The sequence below is a fragment of the Ooceraea biroi genome, chromosome 1 (genome assembly GCF_003672135.1).
Source record: "Ooceraea biroi isolate clonal line C1 chromosome 1, Obir_v5.4, whole genome shotgun sequence".
Lineage (NCBI taxonomy): Eukaryota > Metazoa > Arthropoda > Insecta > Hymenoptera > Formicidae > Ooceraea > Ooceraea biroi.
Window position 1 is genome coordinate 2,252,446 of NC_039506.1, and position 21,625 is coordinate 2,274,070.

General features: G+C 37.1%; 2 protein-coding genes across 7 annotated transcripts; both read right to left on the reverse strand.

Moving 5' to 3' along the window:
- Positions 1–5,326: 5,326 nt before the first annotated feature.
- Positions 5,327–7,609, reverse strand: LOC113562084 (coiled-coil domain-containing protein 34). The gene is made up of 5 exons (XM_026970317.1): positions 7,070–7,609; positions 6,625–6,910; positions 6,131–6,549; positions 5,908–6,048; positions 5,327–5,746 (listed from the first exon to the last, which is right to left on the reverse strand). Exons 1-5 carry the CDS (start codon positions 7,335–7,337, stop codon positions 5,586–5,588), a joined length of 1,275 nt encoding a protein of 424 aa, XP_026826118.1. The 5' UTR covers positions 7,338–7,609; the 3' UTR covers positions 5,327–5,585.
- A 137-nt stretch (positions 7,610–7,746) lies between these two features.
- On the reverse strand, positions 7,747–21,390 carry LOC105280317 (GATOR complex protein DEPDC5). Of its 6 annotated transcripts, none has more exons than XM_026970270.1 (25): positions 21,209–21,390; positions 20,735–21,105; positions 20,516–20,641; positions 19,969–20,440; positions 19,688–19,884; positions 19,326–19,609; positions 18,916–19,139; positions 18,599–18,817; positions 18,253–18,423; positions 18,024–18,170; positions 16,847–16,855; positions 15,054–15,271; positions 14,766–14,971; positions 14,470–14,644; positions 14,193–14,393; positions 12,968–13,063; positions 12,141–12,214; positions 10,217–10,327; positions 9,881–10,088; positions 9,664–9,772; positions 9,355–9,591; positions 9,109–9,269; positions 8,851–9,019; positions 8,453–8,769; positions 7,747–8,319 (listed from the first exon to the last, which is right to left on the reverse strand). In XM_026970270.1, the coding sequence occupies exons 2-25, from the start codon at positions 21,083–21,085 to the stop codon at positions 8,122–8,124; spliced, it is 4,680 nt and encodes a 1,559-aa protein (XP_026826071.1). In that variant the 5' UTR covers positions 21,086–21,105; positions 21,209–21,390; the 3' UTR covers positions 7,747–8,121. The 6 variants fall into 6 exon arrangements, with proteins under 6 accessions (XP_026826071.1, XP_026826073.1, XP_026826068.1 ...); XM_026970272.1 differs by lacking the exon at positions 12,141–12,214 and adding an exon at positions 10,994–11,064 and having other exon boundaries at positions 20,735–21,126; XM_026970267.1 differs by having other exon boundaries at positions 20,735–21,126.
- Between the last annotated feature and the right edge of the window lie 235 nt (positions 21,391–21,625).

Below are 21,625 nucleotides of genomic sequence, written 5' to 3' on the forward strand. Positions count from 1 at the left end.
ACTTCTCATTTCTCCAGCATGTTGAAAATCATTTCGAATTGGCACTGCTCGATATCTGTTCCAAGAAAGGTTTGCAAGAATATGTTAACAGACAGGTACGTGAGCCTTTACAATTTCCCTTCCATTTTGAGAGATTTACGCATTTTTTTGTAATGTTTCCGTAAACGAATATCTCTCAATCTGTCTGTGCTTTCTGAGAGACACACGTGTGTACCTTGCGAGGAATAACTTGCTTGTAATAATTGCAGGTCTTCGATGACGTAATTGTAATATATTTTTCTGCACCGTGAAATCTGTATAGGAAAATGTGTGGGATGTTTATTACTACTGCATAGACCAAGTCTCTCTGGTAGTAAGTATACAGCGAAAAGGAAACTAGGACGATATGCTTGAATTGCGCTTTTGCTCGTGGACGAGCAAGCTGTTTCCTTCACGTGCAATTATCGAGAGAAGCAAAATAACGCGTACTGTAATTCCGTCTCACGCGGCTAATGTCAACCTTACTATACTAACGCATCCAGAGGAGCGTAAGCTCGCGGCTCGCCACCCTTTCAACGATAATCATATCAAGTGACCTGACGATAGAGGCTTATTTTTCATATTTCACGGGACAAAAACGTCACGCCGAGTTTCTGAAAAAAATACGGGAACACAGTTCAATCAAACGCTGCACGTTTCGTAGAAGTAGAACACACGACTGGGTTACCATGTAGCTATCTCTCTGTCTTTTAATCGAAGAACATTTCGGTTCTTTTTCCTCTCTCTCCATCGGATCATAACGTTCCCAAAGTATTGTACGTCCTCAAAATCGCAGGTTCAGGTTTACAAGAAATTTGTTTCCGGCTCATATGATTAGCCTTAGTGTGTACTTTCCGAAGGGAAAGTGCACTCTTTTGTGAAAGCGTAACATTTTGGAAGAGCTTCGTCAAAAATCATATAATTCAGTGATAGGCGTGTAATATTGTTAATTCGTTAATTTCGTGATATTGTTTCAGCAGGGACAAAATAATTGTGCGAATCTGCTTAAAAAGGTGCGCTTTTAGTTCGAGAGACAAATTGTTTTGCTATGTATGGTATTATGATTGCTAGATTTTAAGCCAGGCAGAGCTATCCTCGACAATTTTGTAATTGGTCACGTTTGCACAATAATTATTGCTGTTACCGCTGCCGCATACTTCGTTGATGCATTGGATTTGTTACATGCTGTATACTTGGTATTAGTTACATGATATTTAATCTGCCTATTAGGTACTGTTGTTATCATAATTGTACTTGTATTATTATTATCGCTATTACGATATTGGTTATTTGCGTTATTATTAATGAACTGTGCTATTATTGATTTGTCATATCAATTATTGTATTGTATCTGCCAATCAGAAATAAGCCTTGCACCAGTCTGTATTTTCGATGTTCGCAACACATGTGGCAGAAATTCGCGAGAAACTCGAAGCCGCCACATGAGATAGACTATTGTACAGACGCAAACACGATGCCAAACAACACACACACATTACATATTACTAGCTATGTTACTATTATCATTATCAATATCTTTATGATCATATATGATATTATTCCTATTAAATAGATTACACATTTTTTTACATCAAACTAACATTGATTTTCTGTTGTATTATTACTTCTGTTTTTAGCTCCCACTAGTTATTGTGTGTGTGCATGTATGTATGTGTGCAATTTCTTTTTTTTTTATTGGATTTTCTTAAAATCGTTTCAAATATTCCACGTGGTTTCGCCTAATGTTAGGATACTGCATTAAAAAAGGGCTTTTTCTCTCTCTGTTTTAATTCTAATTTTGTATTGTTAATGTGTATTGTGTTAATGTGTAATTTTGTATTGTTAATTTTTCACATTCATGCCGGTTTTAAACCGCGTCAGAATTATATATAACGCCATACGCCTGATCAATCTATGCTCTCGACGCTTCTGAAAACAGAACAGGGGGATTGGCACGCGAAAACAAGAGGAATGAAAGCGAAAGAAGGGGCACGGAGAAAGCGCAAAAGGCGGGGTGGATTTGCGCGCGAATGTGCTAGGGTGGATGGAGGCAAGCGGGAAGAGGGAAAGAGAGAGAGAAAGAGAAAGAGACACTCAGTCTACATGCACACTCCAGAATTTAAGACGGATATGCTCATATCTTTTGGCATCGGATGGCGACGTGTGAACACTTTCATCCCCTTTAAAGAGACGCGCGTTCGCGCCGATAGCTCAGCTTTAATGAAAAGCTCCCCCGGCTCGCAGAATTTATGGAGGATGAGACCACGGGCTTTGGAGTTTCTCCCCTCCGGGTTTTCCCCTTCGTCGTCGCGTTTTACCCCTCTTGCTGCCTCTCTCCTTCTCTCACTCTCTTTTTCTCTCGGTCTTTGTTTTCTCTGCCCTCTCATCCTCTTATCCCTTTCTCTTCATCTCTGTAAAAAGGTCGTTATTTCCTTTTCTCTCTTTGTTTCTCTGTTTCTACTAGCTTCTCTGCGCTCTTGCCATTGATTCTGTTGCGAAAATCGAACGAATTTTATATAGCTTCACATCTATAGTTTGTCAAATGACTTAGACTCTGTTTTGCTATCGTATGGCTTATCTGTTCTTTTATTCTTGCCTTTTTGGATTATTGCATTTTCATCAAAAGAATTAATTTTTCTATTCTTTTATATTATATCACTATATCTTTTTATTTTAGATTATATCAATATATTTTGTATTCTCTTTATTGTAGGTAGCGTATTGAAGATACGTTTCATTTCTTCAATAGATATCCATTCTTCCTGTGTGCATTTGTTCTTGAAATATGTCTTCTCCTACCAATCTCTTCTCTGGTTACGCAGACGTACGTTTCCAGTGCTCGCGTATATTTTTATCTCGACTTTTTTCTCTCCATCCATTGCTCTCACAATTTACATTTTCTCGTTTTATATTTTTGTTTTCATACCCTTTCAGTACTCTTGAAATACTATCTTGCTGCGTGATATCGACCGAAACGAACGGTTCAAATTTGTTTTGAAGAGGAAAAAAGAGAGGGACGACTACGGGGTGGTCTGCTCAAAATCAATTCGCCCTACGGGATTAACGTGTGCTCACAGGATTGTAGCGCGTGGGTGGCGGTGTAATCAATGAGACATTCTTGTAGAGGGCTGGTAAACTCTAAAAAATGATTAAGAAACTTATTTTTTAAATTTTAAATCTGAAAGTCTGTACGTAAACTAACTGAATCACATCATTATGATAAAGAAAAAAGAATAGTAGTTTATTCCTTCGATAAAACCTGACATTATTGTCTTCTTTTTCTACAATTGTTGCATCAATTTTTGCCCCCCATTAAATAGTGTTAGAGACAATATATATATACTATGCGTGATAGAGTGTGCCGAGATCACGCGATTTACCGAAAATCAACATCACTGAAGCAAACATCGAATCAGAATGCCCATAGTTTATTCACCGTTTTGATATTCGTCATCGTATGTACAAATATACAAATTACTTGTTATAAAACTCCGACCTTCCGCTCTCTTACCCAGTCGTGGAAAAATTCCGTAAAGAGTCGGGAATCAAACGCGAAAGATTCATTTATTTTGATGCATACAATACCTATAAATGCATATAGATACATATAAATATATGTATATATATACGTATTAGAATCTAATGAGATTTTTGTACTTGATACGCGGATGTACTCTATAAAGTCCAAGATTTAAAGAGATTTGCAGGGACATGTAAAATGCATATACATAATATATCAAGAACGCGAATATACTGTGCAATATTTTTCTAGTACGTCGTCGAATTGAATTTCTTTCATTTTGACGGAGAGTGCTCGTTTCGATAATCGTCTTTACGGAATTTTCATCGAAATATTTCGCTCTAATGCGGGTAACACGGATATCGATGGGAAAAAATCCATCGATCAGAGAATAACTGAAAACGTTCTCGTGTAATCACGAAGGAAAATTTCCTATGAAAGATAGTGACTGAATTAAAAGAAAATTCAACAAAAGTTCTCTCTGTAATATCACAAAATCCTAATCTTTGATATCGAATGCTGAAAATATGGAATTCAATTTGAATAAATGAATTCCATCGATTCCTCTTGGGATATCAATGACCGAGAACAGTCTAAAGTACTATAAAATCTCGCGCGAGAGATCTTGGATGAAATCCATTGTAAAAAATGCAGTATATATATATATTTGTTTTTTTACTGCACGTATATGTGCAAATACGTGATGCAAGATCAATAATTTAACGTTGGAGCCATGACAAAATTGCACACGATCTCGATGACATTGATCGATTGGGACTTGGAATAATTGCGTCGGCAACTGGACAAAGGAAGGTACTATCTTCGCTGTTAATATGCATTTGCACTACCTTCACAATCGCTATTTTGTTGTCTTTCTCTGTTCGAAAGCGAGAATTATGTGAAGAATAAAAAGTGTAGATTGTAAGTTACCTATGTATACCAGAATACAATGTATAAAAAGCAATATCCATCACATACCTACATATATACATATAAGCATGTATATATGATTGTTACATACACACTCGTACATATATACATATACATATATATATATATATATATATATATATATGTACTTAAATGATTATTCACCCACCCTGCTCTCGATTCGATTATTCAATTGTCGGAAATTTGCCATTTCGATTGTAAATTACGAGGTAGGATGCGCTTTGTAAGGAAACCAGTGTTGTGCATATTGTACATAACAAGTGAGGTGACCAGTGTGCGAACGAAAGTGGCTAAAACATTGTTTAGAGGAGAAGTTGTTATTCAAGGAAAATAATGTGTCTTACATATGGCAAATAGACGATGAGAAGCTCTCGCGATATTTCTCGTACTACACAATTAACAAGTTTACAAAATAATAGATGTGTTCTTCTCGCATTAGAGGGACTGAAGGTGTAATAGTTTGATAACTACTTGGGAGAAAGAAAAAAAAACGTGAGGGAGAGAAAGCTAAAGTGTGCTTGCGTATGTTGCGTGTGCATGTGTGAGAGAGAGAGAATGAGAGGAGGGAGAGGAGGGAAGAAGGGAGATACAGATTACAAAGTCACGAGGTCTGCTTTGTCTTGTTATAATCAAATACTTTGTATTATGTAGCACAGATCATTAAACGTGTGAACAAACCTATATCATTAAAGCCACTTCAATCAAATTGACACGCATTAATCAAAATGTGAAATGTTTTATCATATTGCCCTTGCAGGATGTGCATTGTAAGTACAGGAGAAAAGAAATCTCATTTTATTTTTTATAAGTTTATGAACGATTCTATTTTCTCTTTTTCGTGTACTAAATATTCAATTTTCCTTTCATTTTACGGAAATTCTACACGAAGCTATTACCTCTCGCAACTTTGTAATTTATCTTATCAGTTGAGCCTCAAATGAAACTGCAGTTAAGTGATAGACAAGATTTTATTAGCTTTTTCCTCTCTCTCGAGCTTCGAGTCTCATAAAAATCCTTTAATTTATCATGTTAAAATTACGGTTCTAATTGAATCATATTTTAGATGAAATGGTGCAAAGTGCGTTTCACAAATTAATCACTGATGCACCGCGATAGATTTTCTGCCATTCATCTTTCGATTTATATATATATTCCCTTTGTCGTCTAATGTACTTCTTCGCTCTTCGTCGGAATCGACCTCTATTATAGATTGCCAAGGAATCGGATTTACATACGTTGGCTTTGCTTTCTGATGAGCTAAAAGAATAAATATATGTGCACGAATTAATTTGATTCAAATTAATATTTGCTATTTGCTAGATTTCAGTTATAATAGTGAAGAAACTATCATTTTTTAAGCGCTCATTTTTTCAGTTAATCATTACTTATGTCATCATTATTATATTTTATAAACATACGAAGCAGTCCTTGCGTAGCGGGCTTGGGTCTATTCTTAGACTCCTCTCTCCATTTCTCGTAAGCTCTCGAGCTCTGTTCCAGTCTCCTTGCACGTTCCTCGTTCACTTTCTTCTGTCTCATCTCCTGGTCCCTATGCCGAGCTACAAACAGGACAACCAATTCTCATCATCGTCATAAATGGAGCAGCGGAGTAAATTACGCGCAGTTATATTGCATCGGTACTCTTTTGCTCCTCTTTTTTCTTATGAATCCACTGACGAAGATACAAGGCTTTTGCGACGGCAGCCTTTTCCTCGATTTCCTTCAGATACTCCTGCAATTCCAATTCACTCTCGAGCGTCGCTTTTCTGTCGAGCTCCTGCTGCCTCTTCTTCTCCACCCACTTGAGGAAATTCTCCTTTTCCAGCCGCGCTTTCTTCTCTTTTTCTCGTGCTATCCTCTCTTCTTCCTCCTGCAGTTTCTTCGCCGTGAGATCCTCCGCTTTCTTTTTGCGCCGCGCATCCTCGTGTTTCTTGCGGATCCACTCCGAATGAGCGGTTCTCCTGTCTAGATCGGACTCGTTCGATTCCTGATCACCGATACTTGAAATGTCTGAGAGCGATGTTGTGAAAATTCGCACGACTTGTCGACTCTCGACTTGACTGGAATAGATCTATCATTATAACTGTCATTCCTTAATAAAAAAAATCATTTGAGATAACGAAAAATGGAAATACTTGTCTTGTTTCATCGCTTCATTTTGATCAACGTCCGCCACAATGCTACTGATCTTACATCGTCGTTCTGTCCGCGCGATCGTTCTTGATGAGACCGCGGATCGGCCTGTAGATGAGTCAAAAGAATCCGGAAAAAACGTCGAGTAACATCTATAGGTATTCTGTCCCGTGTTGACGGAATGTTCGATCGCTGTCTGATCACTGTCTGTTGCATCCTTCGCAGAAGGCAGATTGATAGTTCGACAGTTGCTGCGTTTGGTATCGATTATCTGACCATTAAAATTGTCTGCAAAAGAATTACACAATATTGACAGAATATTGACAGAAATTTATTTAGAAGAGGTGTCTATTACTGTCCTTTGCGGAGAACAATAATAGACTGAATTTAATGGAAAACAATTTTCTACGATTATTTAATTGACACGTATTGATATGTTACGGTGACCTGGTTGTTCATTTCCGGATTTTTGCACTACACTGAATTTTTCTTCGCTGACAGATTCTGCGTAGATAGCAGGATTGATGTACCGGATCTCGGAATCAGAGCTCGAGTTTTTCGCTCGTGTGAAAATCGCATCTTTCCGAGTGCCAGCGGAGTGCACACAGTGATCGATGAGAGTAATCTTCTTCTGGAAATTCGTATAATTCCCTTGACCGGATTCGTCAGACTCGACTCCCGTCTTCCAGCTGTCAATGTCACTGCTATTTGCCATAATCGCACACTTTTAACTATAACACGTCAATGTCTACCGACAATTACTTATTACATTTAAACACATAATCATTGCTGTAATGTTCAGCTATGATTCAATTACGTGCAGACATTTCTGCAAGAGTCAAAAAACCATTTACACACGAATGAACATTCATCCATGATGAATTCGATGCTGTGCTTTTTGTTGAATAACAAGAGAAGAGTACAATCTGTTTTGCTCATTAATAATCACTGATCAAAATGTTAGATTTATGAAAATCCTGATTTAACTGACAATAATAAAAAAAATAATTTGTTTTCTAAAACGCGATCTGTATCCTTGTTAGCTGCAGCATTACAATCATACTCTCTGCATCTAGGATATTTAATCGGGAGAGAAAGAGGAAAAATAAAAATTGTAATAAATATTAAGTTTAATTTCTTTTTTGTTCTCTTACAATTTCTTCTTAAAAATATTCTACTTTTCTTTCCTGAATGACGATTCATTATGATTATCGCAAGTACTATATATAGAGAAGTTATATAAACTTCTCTATAAATCATCCTGCTTATGCGTAGTGCTGTACAAAACTATGCATTATAAATGTTAATATGGAATTGTATTTTCGAGCACAATCAACAGCATGATGATTGATAACAATTTGATGAGATTTATATATATATATATATATACACACACACACATAAATATATATATATATATACATATGATTCATGATAATCTAACGAATCTTTGGACGATATTAAAAAAATATGATAAGAAGAGTTATAGAAATATCTTGTTACTTCGTCTTTGTACAAGTCTTCTCCTTTAATTCCCAACAAGATTCCCAGAATTGTTTGAGTCTATTATCACCGTTGGAACAGAAATGTCGAAAATCTTGTATGATCTTCTTCTGAAACAATTCATCGCCCGTTGAAGTGGACAGTGACTTCCATTTACGACTGACCATGTGATTCCAAGACCACAAAAATCCCATCTGAGATTAAGAAAAAAATCGTAATTTTCATTAAACAAAGTTTGATCAAATTTTTTTATGGATAACTGAAGAAGGATATGTGATAGTTCTGAAACATTTTATTATAATTATTATTATTGTAATAATTGCTTACTTTTCTGTCTACGCTGTGATCATCTTTATTCTTTCCTCCGACGTGTCTGGTAATGTACGCCTCGTGCGGACTAGGCTGATCCGGGTGGACCGGATATCTCTTCTGTCCTGTATTCCGTCGTACGACATTCGTACCGGTTCGTGGACGCGGTCGGGTGTTCGCAGTGGACGGTACTAATATAAATGCATTGCCAGTGACGTGTACGTACTGACGATCATGCTCGACATTCTCAACCAGGCACGGCACGAAGCCGAATCTCTGCAGAATCGCTTCTTGGAATAAAAACAGTCTTTGCGCATAAGTGTCTTCCCGGAATTCTGGATCAATATACAATTTTTATTTTATAAAAATTAGATTAAATTTATAATGTGAAAATGTGATGATAAATCGATACATACCTTCAAACAGATATCGTTTATTCGCCATCAAGCATTCCGTATCGAGAGGAATGAAAATGGGCCCTCTTAGAGGATCGCTCTTCAAGGTATATGGCAGCGCCAGCAAATCGCTGGGAATAGGCACCATTTGAATCCCACACATTTGAGCCTTACGTTGCCAAACGAATATCTTGCAGAGAGAGATTATTATTTATCGATAACACAGTGTTGCACCCACTGACGGGGAAGATGAAGAAGAGGAGGCAAGTTGTAGCTTACCAGATCGGCTACTATACTCCCGGACGACGCGACCCATTGCACTACGAGCTCGTAGGAATGATCTACTTTGTAAATGGATTGGTACCTCAGGTGACCCCATTCGATCCTGTCGCTTTTGTTATTAATATCGATATCGAGATGAGTGTGCTTGTACAATGGTACTGAAAGAAAGAAAGCATTATGTAGAGGTCTGCGCTTGTCATCTGTCCTGTACAAAGATCATGTACAGAGTGTTTCCATTCTCACCTGATCCATTTCTTTCGTCTATCGATTCTGTTACATCAATCTCGTCCTTCAAAAAGGGCGGGACGTTCGATTCGTCGATAATGTCGTAATTGGGTATGGCTATTGGGGACGACACCGTTGTTGACAGTGTTGTCGGAAACGTTGATTCGCACCATCCTTTCGGTGGTCTCATCTCTACCTCCACCCACTCGTTCTCGAAACTTTGCAAATCACCGAGCGGAGCGGAATAGTCCGCGGCTATTACGAGAGATGTGATTAAGTTGCGAATCAGAGGAAAGCTTCAGCCAAAAAAATAATTATATAATTTACCTTTTTGGTTTTCTTTATCTTGCACAATGTGATACAAATAAAATCCTAGAATAAACGGTTGAGAGAAATCGCCGGATGCGTGGCATATTAATTTGTCCTGAATCATTCCCTGTAGAAATATATATCATTATGCTCGTCAGAAACGACATTTTATGCTCTTTCATTTATCATCTTAAATCTCCTTTAAAAATAAAAAACATTTCTTGGAAATCTTTACCTTCATGATATTAATCCCTTGTTCAACTCCTACGCCACCTTCTATATGATTGTTCAGCCATTGGATCGCATCCGCGCTGACAAATGTCTGGCTCGGGAGCGAGGGATGTTGCGTCAGAAAGCCGACGCCAGTCTGAGGGTGTTTCATGGCCTCCAAAATTTCCGCATTCGTCGCATTGCTTTTTATCTTGGTCAGTTCCATGCTCGTACTAGATACATAAATATATAACACATTACAAATACCCTTGCATTTATTACTAAAATGGCAAAAGCCTATTCAGAAAATTCGTCGTGTATTTTCGATGTAAAAATAATAATTATTACGATGCCTTTGTACCTGTCATCGTTAACGTCAAAATGATCCTGCTGTTGTTGCTCGATTGATAGTGGCAAAACTGCTTCACTGGCGGGCGATACACGTCCTCTGTCCATTACTTTCGAGCCCGATCTAAATCACGTATGAGAAGCATTCGTTAAATAATTGTATGAATACAACAGAAAGAAAATGCAGAATGAAGCAACTTATTCCTATTCAAGCAAGGATATCTTTTCCACGTACCTTATACATTACTTTATAGTAAATAAAAAAAAGTACAGAGACAATATACTAATTATATAAAGTGATGCTACTTTATTTTGCTTCGTTATTAATTGAAAGACGAGACAAAATTCTACGTACAAAAATATATCTCAGTTTTATACATCGAGTGTCCTTTTAATCATAAATATAAGTATAGATACTCTCTATATTTCCTCCAAAAAAAGAAAAGAAAAAAAGAAAGGAAAAGATAAGCTTTGATTTGAGCGTGTGTCAGTAACTCAAGTTACACAAAGTTAGTCTGTCACATTGTCACACTTATTTTCCATTTAATATATACAGCATTGATTAATCCTTAATCCCATTTATGCGCCCAATATGTGCGACTAAAAGAATACCCGATAATAAATCTAAGATAGTCCGTTCAAACGTTCAAAAATGCGGAAATATTGTCGCGAACGTAAAGAAAAGTCAAATGTAAACGCGTGCGTCCGTTTCCAATGCTACTCAACGTCATACACGAATAGTTAAAGTATTATTAATCTGAATCGAAAAGAATAAAAGAGTGAAACCAACCTGTTTGGCACGTGGCGAGGAGTGTCGAGGCACGTGCGGGCGGCTGCAGCGGTATTCACTACATGCCTCTCCTGTACAGAGGAGTCACCCCGTCACTCCCTCACTCACTACCAAAATCGTTCTATAGCGCAGAGCACAGATACAAGAGCACCCTCAAATTTAAGCATTGCGTCTGGCAAGTTCGCACCTTGTATGTGTGCTCTGCCGAGCATTCGCTCGGGAGGTGAACAGAAAAGATGAAAGAAGCTGAAAGGTACAGAAACTATGATACAAGGATTCTCTTGGGCTTTCTCGCGTTCCTCCCAAATGCGTTGTACCTGCTCCACAAGTGACACTGAGAAAATATTAATCGAGGTAACGCGGCGACGACGTTATTAAAGCGATTAGGCGATCAACGCGAGTAAAAGTGTGCAGGTAGAATAGTTTGTTATCACATTCGAAGCATTGCGTTTCCTGTATGTTGCGTGATATGCGAGACATGTGTGCAAAAAGGTTCAGGTGTGTCTTGTGTGGAGAGTTCGCAAGATAAAACATACATGCATGATAACAAAGAGATTGAAGAAATTAAAATTAAATTAAAATCATACGCGATACAGTTACATCAAGAGTATACACTGTTGCGTCCGTTTCAGTTGCGCCTAGACTTTAGCACCAAAGATTATTGATCTAGCACCAAAAGCATTAAACTGAAAGAAACTGATTTAACATATTTGTATGCATTAATAACATCAATAATTCCAGTGAAGCAAAGAATAGTTAATTTAATGCTTTATATCGTCACGATGTATGTGAGCATTAAATATCTTTCTTCAAATATTTCTTCATATTTGCATCAAGGATATTCTTTATATTAAATAAATTATTTAAACAAGATATTAAATGTACGGGTGAAAATATAAAGCATTTTAAGATAATATACGTTCCGCAAAATCAACAAGCTGAATTAAACACATTATGATGCAAGTGTTTCGCTTCAGTAATCAAACAATATGTGTGCCATGTGATAAAACCAAGCAAAAAGAAAAACCATCAAACACCAATTCGAGATAATCCACTGAAAAAACGAAAGAGCTCGTAAAACTACACTCCGTTAAAGATTGGCACAAAGCAACAAATGCTGAAATCATCAACGTAGGCATGTTCAAACCTTGGTCTCGGTTTCTCCGGTAGGCGGTTGCTTCCGAGTCGCTCCCTGAAAGGAGAGCTGCCGACTAGACTGGTCTGCAAAGTGATGACACTTATGGGTAACTGTGGATGGCAATGATCAAGCTGATGATCGTGAGAATGTATATCTGTTTAACTGTAATGCGATGTTCAACATTAAATATGTCTCGCACTCGTATAAGACATTAGATCGTAATAAAAAACGAGATAAAGTGTGTAAGGTCAAACATCGTAACATCTCACGCATAACGGATAAGCTCGCTAAAATCAATAGATGCACATTCAATGCAAAAATATCAAGCACGATCACAGTTATCGTGATATACGTATTGTGTAAGCTGCCTGATCATTCCAAATAACACGTATCAAAGAAGCGATCCAGTCGCAACTCGGATGTACATTTAAATCATGTGAGATGCAGTAAAATTGCACCTCAGGCACCGCAATTAAAACTTTCAGAATTATAAATAAACTACAAATCGAATAGAAATGATGAAGTATCTTAACGATAACAGTTTAGCATCCGTACAATCTGCAAGTGATTTTAAAATAGAATAGCAAAAAGAAAAGAATCTTTTCTTTTTGTTATCCTGCGAGAGTTGCCCTTCCTGCTGCAACTTTACTGCGTCTCACGGTACTCGAGAGATCGAGAGTAGTGTACTGTGTACGACGATCCGTCGACTCGAGAGGGAGAATTTTCTAGAAAAGTTTCTTATTATGTCCTGCTCGTAATAAACTAAGCTCGAATGAACGAGAGTCTCATGAACAGCTGGACTCAGTGTATCAAGGCTACAGGAGGGGAGGATATACCTGGTTAGTGAGGAATATCAGGCTCGTGCTGTGCCTGCGTCTGGTCAAATGAGAGGCAGGATCTCTTGGGGGGACACCACCTAGAGCTGTGGGGCTCTGAAACATATCATGCTAAATACCCCTCCCCATACAAACATTCCAGCTACTAGTCTCTATCTGTCCCACGTATATATATATATATGTTGTAGGCAATATCGAATTTCTGTCGCGCAGACCTATCGTGACTTTTGCAATTGTATAATCTCAATCTGCCGCCAATGCGCGCGTCTCACAGATACTTTGATATGTATTTCGGAACGATCGTAGAAGTTTTATATTGTTAAATGGAGAGACTAAATTAATCCTATCGAGAATGTTGCTATATTGTACATGTTACAACTGACGTTAACGCAAAGTGCCAAAGAAGCTTCATAAAAAGCCGTGCATAGTTGTCAATTTTCTAGTTCTTTATCTTGAGGTATTGTATTCCTTCCAGCGTGTTATACAGTATGTCGCAATACTTGGTTTACAGATATATCAGTAAAGTTAGATCATCAGATTGTTATGTCTTGCTACGAAGATCATATTTTACTTGCTATGATAAATACGCTAACAGAAACTGCATAATTCGGAAGTTAATAAGATGTAAATAACTAACACAAGCATTAAAATAAAATCTGCACAAATCAATAAAAATGTGAGCATGCAACATTCAAGTATAATAGAGAGGAGGTATTCTGAAAAATATAAAATTTTCGTAGATTATCTTTCCATAAGAAAAGGCTTTTTCCTCAGACATTTTTTCTATTCTATCTATATAAATGTAATCTTTGTACCCTGCTTGCTCAAACGTCATATTAAAAAAAATATATATAGAATAGCTCCTCAAGCATAATATAATACAACGAAAACTATCAAGCGATTTTAAATAAATATTACATTGCAAGTGGAACAGAATAACTGCGATTAAGATATCTATAAATAGTGAAATGTCCCAAAAAGATTCATATTAGCAGTACTTATTCATACGCAACAAATTTGAAATTTAACTGTTCAACGAGTCAAGATCGAAAATGAGAATTTGCCATAGTAATGTAACTGCTTTTTGGAACGTCTTCTATCTATAACTGGCTACAATTAAATTATTATACAGTTAGAATTCTCGCTATTATAGAATAATTAATAATTCAGGAATTATTAGCTTCATCTCTACACATCTACAGAAAATCAAAAGTGGTGAAGTTACCCAATTTTTGTTAGGGTTTGGTCGTCGTATTTTGTTCAGCCACCCCTCGATAAAGCGTAAAAAACCGTCCATCAACGATGCCTGCTCAACATTACTAGCTGAAGTGTACACGTCGCATCTTGGGGAGCCTTCTAAAATTTTGCGAGTTGCAGAGTTGTGCAGGGGTAACAGAAATACCCGAAATCTCCAATACTTGAGAGCCTTAAAATAAGTATTAACGTTAGTTTCTTTTATCCAAGAATACGTAGAAAGTTAAAATTTTTGTAAATTCACTCACTTCCACTAGGTAAAAGTCTGTATGACCTCGCGTGCAAATGTAATGGTCCAGGTAATTCCAGTTATAGTTCTCGAGTTTCTCTGTGGTGAAAGATACCCACGATACTTCGTAAGTGTCGTGATGCGGAGCATGGAATCGATATCGGTAATGAATATTGAATGGTGGATAAGGATGCCTATGAACATGATTATTATTGTAATATTTGTTACTCAAATTTGTTCGTTTAACTCATCATATCGTCATAATAAAGTTTTGCAAATACTAATAAGCACTATTTAATTAATAGAAATATTTACCGCGGGCGGTATCTTGTAACCGTTATAGAATTATCAAATAACGATATTTTATGGAAGATTCGTCCGATGCTAAGCAGATATTCCTCTTTAGGCTCGGATTCAGTTTGTCTACCACGTATTACCGTACTAATCGCGGGAACGGCATTGCTGCCAGCTGTGCTGTTTTGGTTCTTGTTATTCGATGGTAAAATAATCAGCTGAAAACCCTTGACAATACAATATTCCTGATTATCTTTGAGAATTTTCGGAAAGATGCAATTACAAAATGCATAAGAGAATGTTTTGTACTTGGGCCAGGCGTTGCGAGACGAGCTCTTTAAACACTTCCACTGTTGTGAGTGGTTTCTTGTATATTGCACGTTGTTGAGCAAAATCAGCGTTCACATCATCCGGAAGCAGATTGTAATCTGACACGACATAATCATTTTGCAAACTTCGCTTGTCTGGGAAGTAATCTGTAGTGATGGGTAGACACGCGGGAATCGTTAACGATTTCCAATCGACCCCTGTTCGAAATAAGATTCCAAAGTAATTCACGTGATTAAAGGCACTGTGCTACATTTGTAACAAAATACTACGTTTGTACAAGAAGAAACAGATAAATCTTGGGATATAAACAATTCGATTTTGACTTATAAGCACTTTTATGGCAGATACAAATATACTTTTAAGTTTCGTGTCCGCTTTTATTCAGTATCTATTTCTTCGTTGTAGCCACAAAGAGTAAACTCTCAATAAGATATCATTCATAAAATTGTATTAATTTTAAAGACATGTAGAATATTTTCTTGATGATATCCCAAACAGAGAGAGAGAGAGAGAGAGGAGAGAGAGAGAGAGAGATAAAGTATGTATACGGTAGAAATTCTAAGGCGTGGCAAGAAGATTATCGAGAATTTACTGTATTGTCGATTTAACGCCCCTTTACCAGTACAACAAAATCATTTTATCTCGTAGCAAGAATTACTAATACATAGTATGTATTAGTAATGTTTCTGTATTATACAGAATGTTCTAAAATATAGTGCAAACTAATAGTATTACATTTGAAAAAGTTACTTAAATCGTTTGCAATAAAAAAAATATATAAATCTAAATATATTTATAGAAAGATTTTACAATTAAGAAATATCAGAGATTATATGTAGAATATTCTGTATATTTATATATATGTAAAAAATTATATTTCTTACTAAAGAGATCTAACTATTGTAAAGATACAATATTACACATACATGTGCTTCTCCTCATAATAATACTCGTGTCAGAGCGCTATAATTTATATATGATGAAGATTAAAAGTTGAAAACGCATGCTTTTTGACAATTATTAGTCATAATTAACAAATATTCTGTGAATAATAATATAACACTTTTGTGTTACTGAATCGTGTATGATACAATAGATCTAGTGAGTGTAAAATGGAAAGATATATTATTTTCTTTCTTGGCGCAATAAAATCGCTCGATTTTAGAAAAGAGAGAATATAAGTAAGCTTCCACAAATGATTATCATATATAACATGTAAATGTGCGTTAACATGTAAATGTGAAGAATTGAAACTAACTATTGCAGCACACTCTATCTAGAAAGAAGATGTACATACATATAGAATAATACAGAAAACAAAATAAATAATGCGGAAAAATATATAAACTTTGTGACATAGACCTAACTAACGAAAATAACAATAGAAGAATTTGTAAAGTGCTGTAAAGAACAAGCGGCGGTCTATGCAACAGATGAAAGCACTTGAGAAGTATAGAAGCTCTCTACAGCGTAGTACAAAGCTCTAACGTGAGGAAACATTGCGAAGATATCAGAAAGAGAAGGAGAGAAACACATTTTGTAATTTAAAAAAGAAAGAGATTCGTTCGGAATCCTGAAAGTTCTTAAAACATATATATTACACATGCACCAAACACAGAGCAACAGTAATGATAGAGAGAGAATGGCGAAGAACCGTGAAGAGCTACTTGTGACTACTGATAGTGATGTGTCTACTTCAACTAACGTCTCTAATATAGATAGACAAACGTATACCGTAACCGAATCAATTCCTGATAGTGTATGGCGCTAACCTATGATCGCTGTAAAACAGCGTAAGTGACATCATAGTTGTACATCACACACGTATCCAGCGTTGCGTCCCGATTAGACGTACCACAGCATGGAAATAAATGTAACAACATTATTCGCATCCGTATGATGATCAGATCTCGTTACAGGACATACACATTGACATTTTCAAGAATGAAAATATTTTCTTTTTTTTTGACAATTTCTTTCCCGTGTAGAATATATAAAATATACATGGGCTTGGATGTAATCACACCTGATGATACAGAGATGCGATTCTATGAGGACAGAGCGTAACTGCAAGAACTTGCATTAAGCAAAGCTGCTATAAAGAACACCGTCTTATTCGTATGAAATAAATATACGGAATGAAACAAGTAAAGAAAAAAATAGGACATTATTAAAAAATTACAGATACACATCGTTAAAATGTTCTCTCTGCTACATGTGTAATACATGGAGTTTCACGAATGCAATGCATGATAATGTCCTATGTATTCCGATAGTAATAGCTTGGGATGAGATTCTCAAGTATTTTCATTCTTTCGTAAATTTCATAAATTCTAATTAATCCTTTTTTTAATATCGATATTGTATATATAGTGCATTTAATTGGTCTGTTCTTTATAGTTGCACTGCCGAACTGGTGCAATAAGTTAGAGTGAGAAAAAATATACTTCTCACTTTAACGTATCTCTAACTATTAACTCACTAGTTCGGCAGTGCAGCTATAAAGAACAGACCAAGTATTTTACTTTAAATTTACAGAGATTTTCAGTTTTAAATAAAACGTGAGGTAAATATTTTTTTGACACTAATTACATATCTTATTGATTGCGTATTGTGTGCATATATTTATATAATTGATGAATAACTGATGAATAACTGGGTATTGAAATTATATGTTATTGCAATTAAATAAAATGAAAATTCTCTCTGTTGAATTGTGCAAGTTTATCAATAACTTTGTCGCATTCTTGGAGCCTATACATATATATTTCGTACATCTTTAATTATAGAGAGAGAGAGAGAGAAAAAAAAGAGAGAGAGGGGAACGTTGAGAATAAATGTTTAAATACGATAATGACATCTATAATATGTATACGTTCTTAATATCTCCTGTGGACAATGCGTAAATAAATTCAGATAATTATCTAAAATATATATTAGTGTGCAAACCTGTTGTTAAAGCAGGCGTCCATTCTTGCTCGCCAGTAGCACCCCACAAAAGGGTCAGACTCTTATTCGTCACAGCTGAAGGGGAATTTGCACTTTTGTCTCCATTAGTTGCAAGGGCACTAGACCGCGGTAACTTTCCCTTCGTGTCTACACGAGAATGCATAAATTTAATTATTTAATATGGATTATCTTTATTCGACTGATTTGATACTTTAATAATACTAACGACCTTGAAATCCTATTTGAGATGCTGATCTTGAAATTTGACTTGAATTCGCCGCAGCCTCCATCGGAGATCCGCTCACGGTCGACGGAACAGCTTCACATTGTGCCTCCGGACACGTCGGTTGCGCCGGAACAGCTTGATAATGATGCTGTTGTATTAGTACCCCAGTTGGTCCTGAAATTATCAATATTACGATTTTATATATAAATTTTAAGTAGTTTATATTTATAAATTTTATCGTTTATCATCGTTTATTAGATTAGAACAGTAAGTCCATTGCATTTACACCAAACTGTTATTACAATATACGAGAGTTGTCAATGTAAATCAAGATTCAATACTCTTTTACCTTTCGGAAATATATGAGTCCATCTTCGTCTGTTACTGGTGAGCTTAATTGTAACGTGCGACGGATCGAACGGATTAATTAACGCTCTACTAGGCCTAAGTATATTCGTCGGTTGAGAGATGGAATTTGTCGGGCTGCCGGCGCTACCAATGATGGGTCTGAAAGGCGGAGATATCTCCGAGTCGGTCAAGTCATTCTTAACCGGTGTCTTGGATGCACCTAACACAATTATCATAATTATCACAGCTATTTAATAAATATATCTTAATGATGTAAGAATTATAATATTATCGGAGAATTATTATATGTGTGCTTACCAGTTCTGTCCCCATTAGAATCGCTCGTGTCGTCATCCGTTTTATGGGGTATCGTTATCGCCGCGCTCCGTAATGCGACCGGCGGTGAGTGCGCTTCCGGTGGAGGATGATGTATATCGGGATCAGACATCTTACGTTTCAGGAGCTTCAACAAATGGCCATTGTTATGCGTCTCCAGACACGCCACGCTCGTCTTCTTCGTTCTTGTGTTTATCCTTTGTACGCTATGGAACAACAATAAAGATCCCATATTAAAAACTTGAAAAAAATAGATGTGTATGTGTGTGTACAAATTGTAATTTAGATTTCTATGCTATGAATGTTTCTGAAAAATGTAATGTGTAAGGTTCATTATTTAATGTATATAAATACATATATAGGACTAAAAAATGTACGTTTAGCTCACTTACCTTGAAGTATGAGCTGCCGGTAACTGAAACACTTGCGCGTCGTAAGCATCATAATCGAATAACGTGTTGTGCAGGCATTCTCTCGGATCCTCTTGCAGGAGCCTCGTTTTGCAATGCAATTTCCCATTGTCCACCATTGGCTTCGATACTCTCTGCGGTAGCTTTATTCGCGGGATGAACGTGGAATAGGGGATCTTCTTGTTCGTGGAATAAAAACTAAGATTTATCCAGTGAGGCATGCTGTAGTCATCCGGTGCGTTTACGGAGGAATCTTTGTTATGAAACTGGAGCAGATACTGCACATTACTTCACCGCACAAAGAGCTGTACGAATATATATGTATACGTGTGCGACTTGCTTACCTTTAACAGCGGCACTGCGTGAAGCGGTTGCTCGCCTACGCATACCAAATCGCTGCCTACACCATTGTCAATGATTCTTTGCTTGGTGACGTTTGTCAGTTCTCTGTCAACCTCGAAAACTCCGACTCCGGGCGTGATTACTACGGACAACTGGCCAGTCCTATCGAAACTACGATCCAAGTAGTGCTTCTCGAAGACTGTAAAAATATAGTGACGGGAAACAAAAAGCATAAATAATTTTTTAAATATTATTCTTTATTTGAATTAATTTTTTTACTTACCATTTAGAGACATGTTTAATACTTCTAGAAAATTGCCTTGCGCAGCGGTCGAGTTTATCGCCTTGGGTATACTGATGCCTGGTTTCTGGTGATACTCCAAAACGATCTTCTGATAGTCAGTGAACAGCTTGCGTAACTGCACCAAGACGTTGCTCCAGTCTTCGTACCTCTCATTTTGTATCGCTACTCTATAAAAATCCTCGTAGAATCTGCCTCTATAATCCTGCTGCAAACACTCCCTCATGTGATTCGGAAATTCCTCCAGGCTGGTTGCGTTGTAGAAGGTTCTCGAGAACAGCACGATCGTCACTTCGTGATTGCTACCATTCTTCCTCCACTTTTGGAAGAGATCTGCTAGGAACCCGTTGACCGCTTTCTCGAAGTAAAGGTCACCGTGGATATCAAAGTCCCACATCTCGGAGCTCATTTGTATGAAGAGGTACACCATGCTCGTAGAAGAACGGAACACTACCTGAAAGTAATATTTTATTCTCATCGTAAGCATGAAAGTTCGGCAATAGCGTAATAGCAAATTATCTTTCCAGACCTTGGTATCGTCCGTTATCACGCCGCAGGCAACGCGATCGCCTTGCGACCACATCTCGTGCACCTGGCATCGAATGCTACCACTGCAGAACTCTATCTTTTTGTTGATGTAGACACAGGTGCGTACCTGGAAACGAAATCGTGAAACGTTTATCATATACGGATGTACAAGAGATGCCGATCAGACATGCGAATTTGTAGAATAAAATCGATGCAATACCAGGCTGTTCTTTAAGCGCCACATCTCGCTGCGTCCCATGTACTGATCCTTGAAAGTTAACTCTATGGAATCCAGCGCTACGTCATCCGGATTCACTATGTTCATGTACACATCAGCGAACGTTCTCAGCTGGAACATTGTCGCTACGTTATTCTCCACGCTGATAGTCTCGCGTCCCTGAAGGTCCTCCTTGAAGGAGGTGACTTGCAACAGCAGACGACTGAACTCATCTTCGGGATGGTAGATCTCGACGACATCGCCCGTCTTTATGCCGGGATAATCCTTCGGATTGATTATCAAATCCTCCCCGCTGAAATTCTTCTGATGCACTATCAGCTTGAAGAGCTTCATGCTTCATCCGGCATTCTGATCTGCTTGAAAGCGGTATATACCTTTGCGTGATGAAATAATAATTTTTATTTAGCGATACTTTGATAGCGAGTGCCAGACCGCGAAAGCGGATCGATTACTTACGTGTATTTTACGTTGATATTTTTGATTAGTTCGCAGACACTTGTACGTTATATGCATGCATCGCTTGAATAACAACCAATAACCGTTACTACTGGCTATCAGCTGTCCAAAACAATCTCGGGGACAACTCGAAGGACATCGAAGGACGCTGCTTTCGTTAGATGAAACTGTGGCGCCATGGATCGAAGCGATGACACGCTCAATTATTTAAATTACTCTACCGATTGTTATATTAGTTTATCATTTGGTGATAATGTGTACATCGGTATTATCGATTAATGATTACGCAGACGTAACGTTACTTCTTTATCTACTGAGAATTAGTAATTATAAACTTTTTATACCTCACTTTGTCAATATATTTATATATTTTAATCGATATGGATTAAAAACGACACAGATATAATACAAAATTAT

What these genes read in the sequence shown, in the direction of transcription:
- LOC105280317 (XM_026970270.1), bottom strand. Translation starts at nt 21,085, where the DNA reads ATGAAGCTCTTCAAGCTGATAGTGCATCAGAAGAATTTCAGCGGGGAG. An exon ending in ACGCAGTGCCGCTGTTAAAG is followed by an intron (nt 19,610 to 19,687) that starts GTAAGCAAGTCG and finishes TATCTGCTCCAG; the next exon opens with TTTCATAACAAAGATTCCTC. An exon ending in GGAGTATAGTAGCCGATCTG is followed by an intron (nt 9,020 to 9,108) that starts GTAAGCTACAAC and finishes TCTCTCTGCAAG; the next exon opens with ATATTCGTTTGGCAACGTAA.
- LOC113562084 (XM_026970317.1), bottom strand. Translation starts at nt 7,337, where the DNA reads ATGGCAAATAGCAGTGACATTGACAGCTGGAAGACGGGAGTCGAGTCT. An exon ending in ATCCGGAAATGAACAACCAG is followed by an intron (nt 6,911 to 7,069) that starts GTCACCGTAACA and finishes ATTCTTTTGCAG; the next exon opens with ACAATTTTAATGGTCAGATA. An exon ending in GAAGCGATGAAACAAGACAA is followed by an intron (nt 6,550 to 6,624) that starts GTATTTCCATTT and finishes GATCTATTCCAG; the next exon opens with TCAAGTCGAGAGTCGACAAG.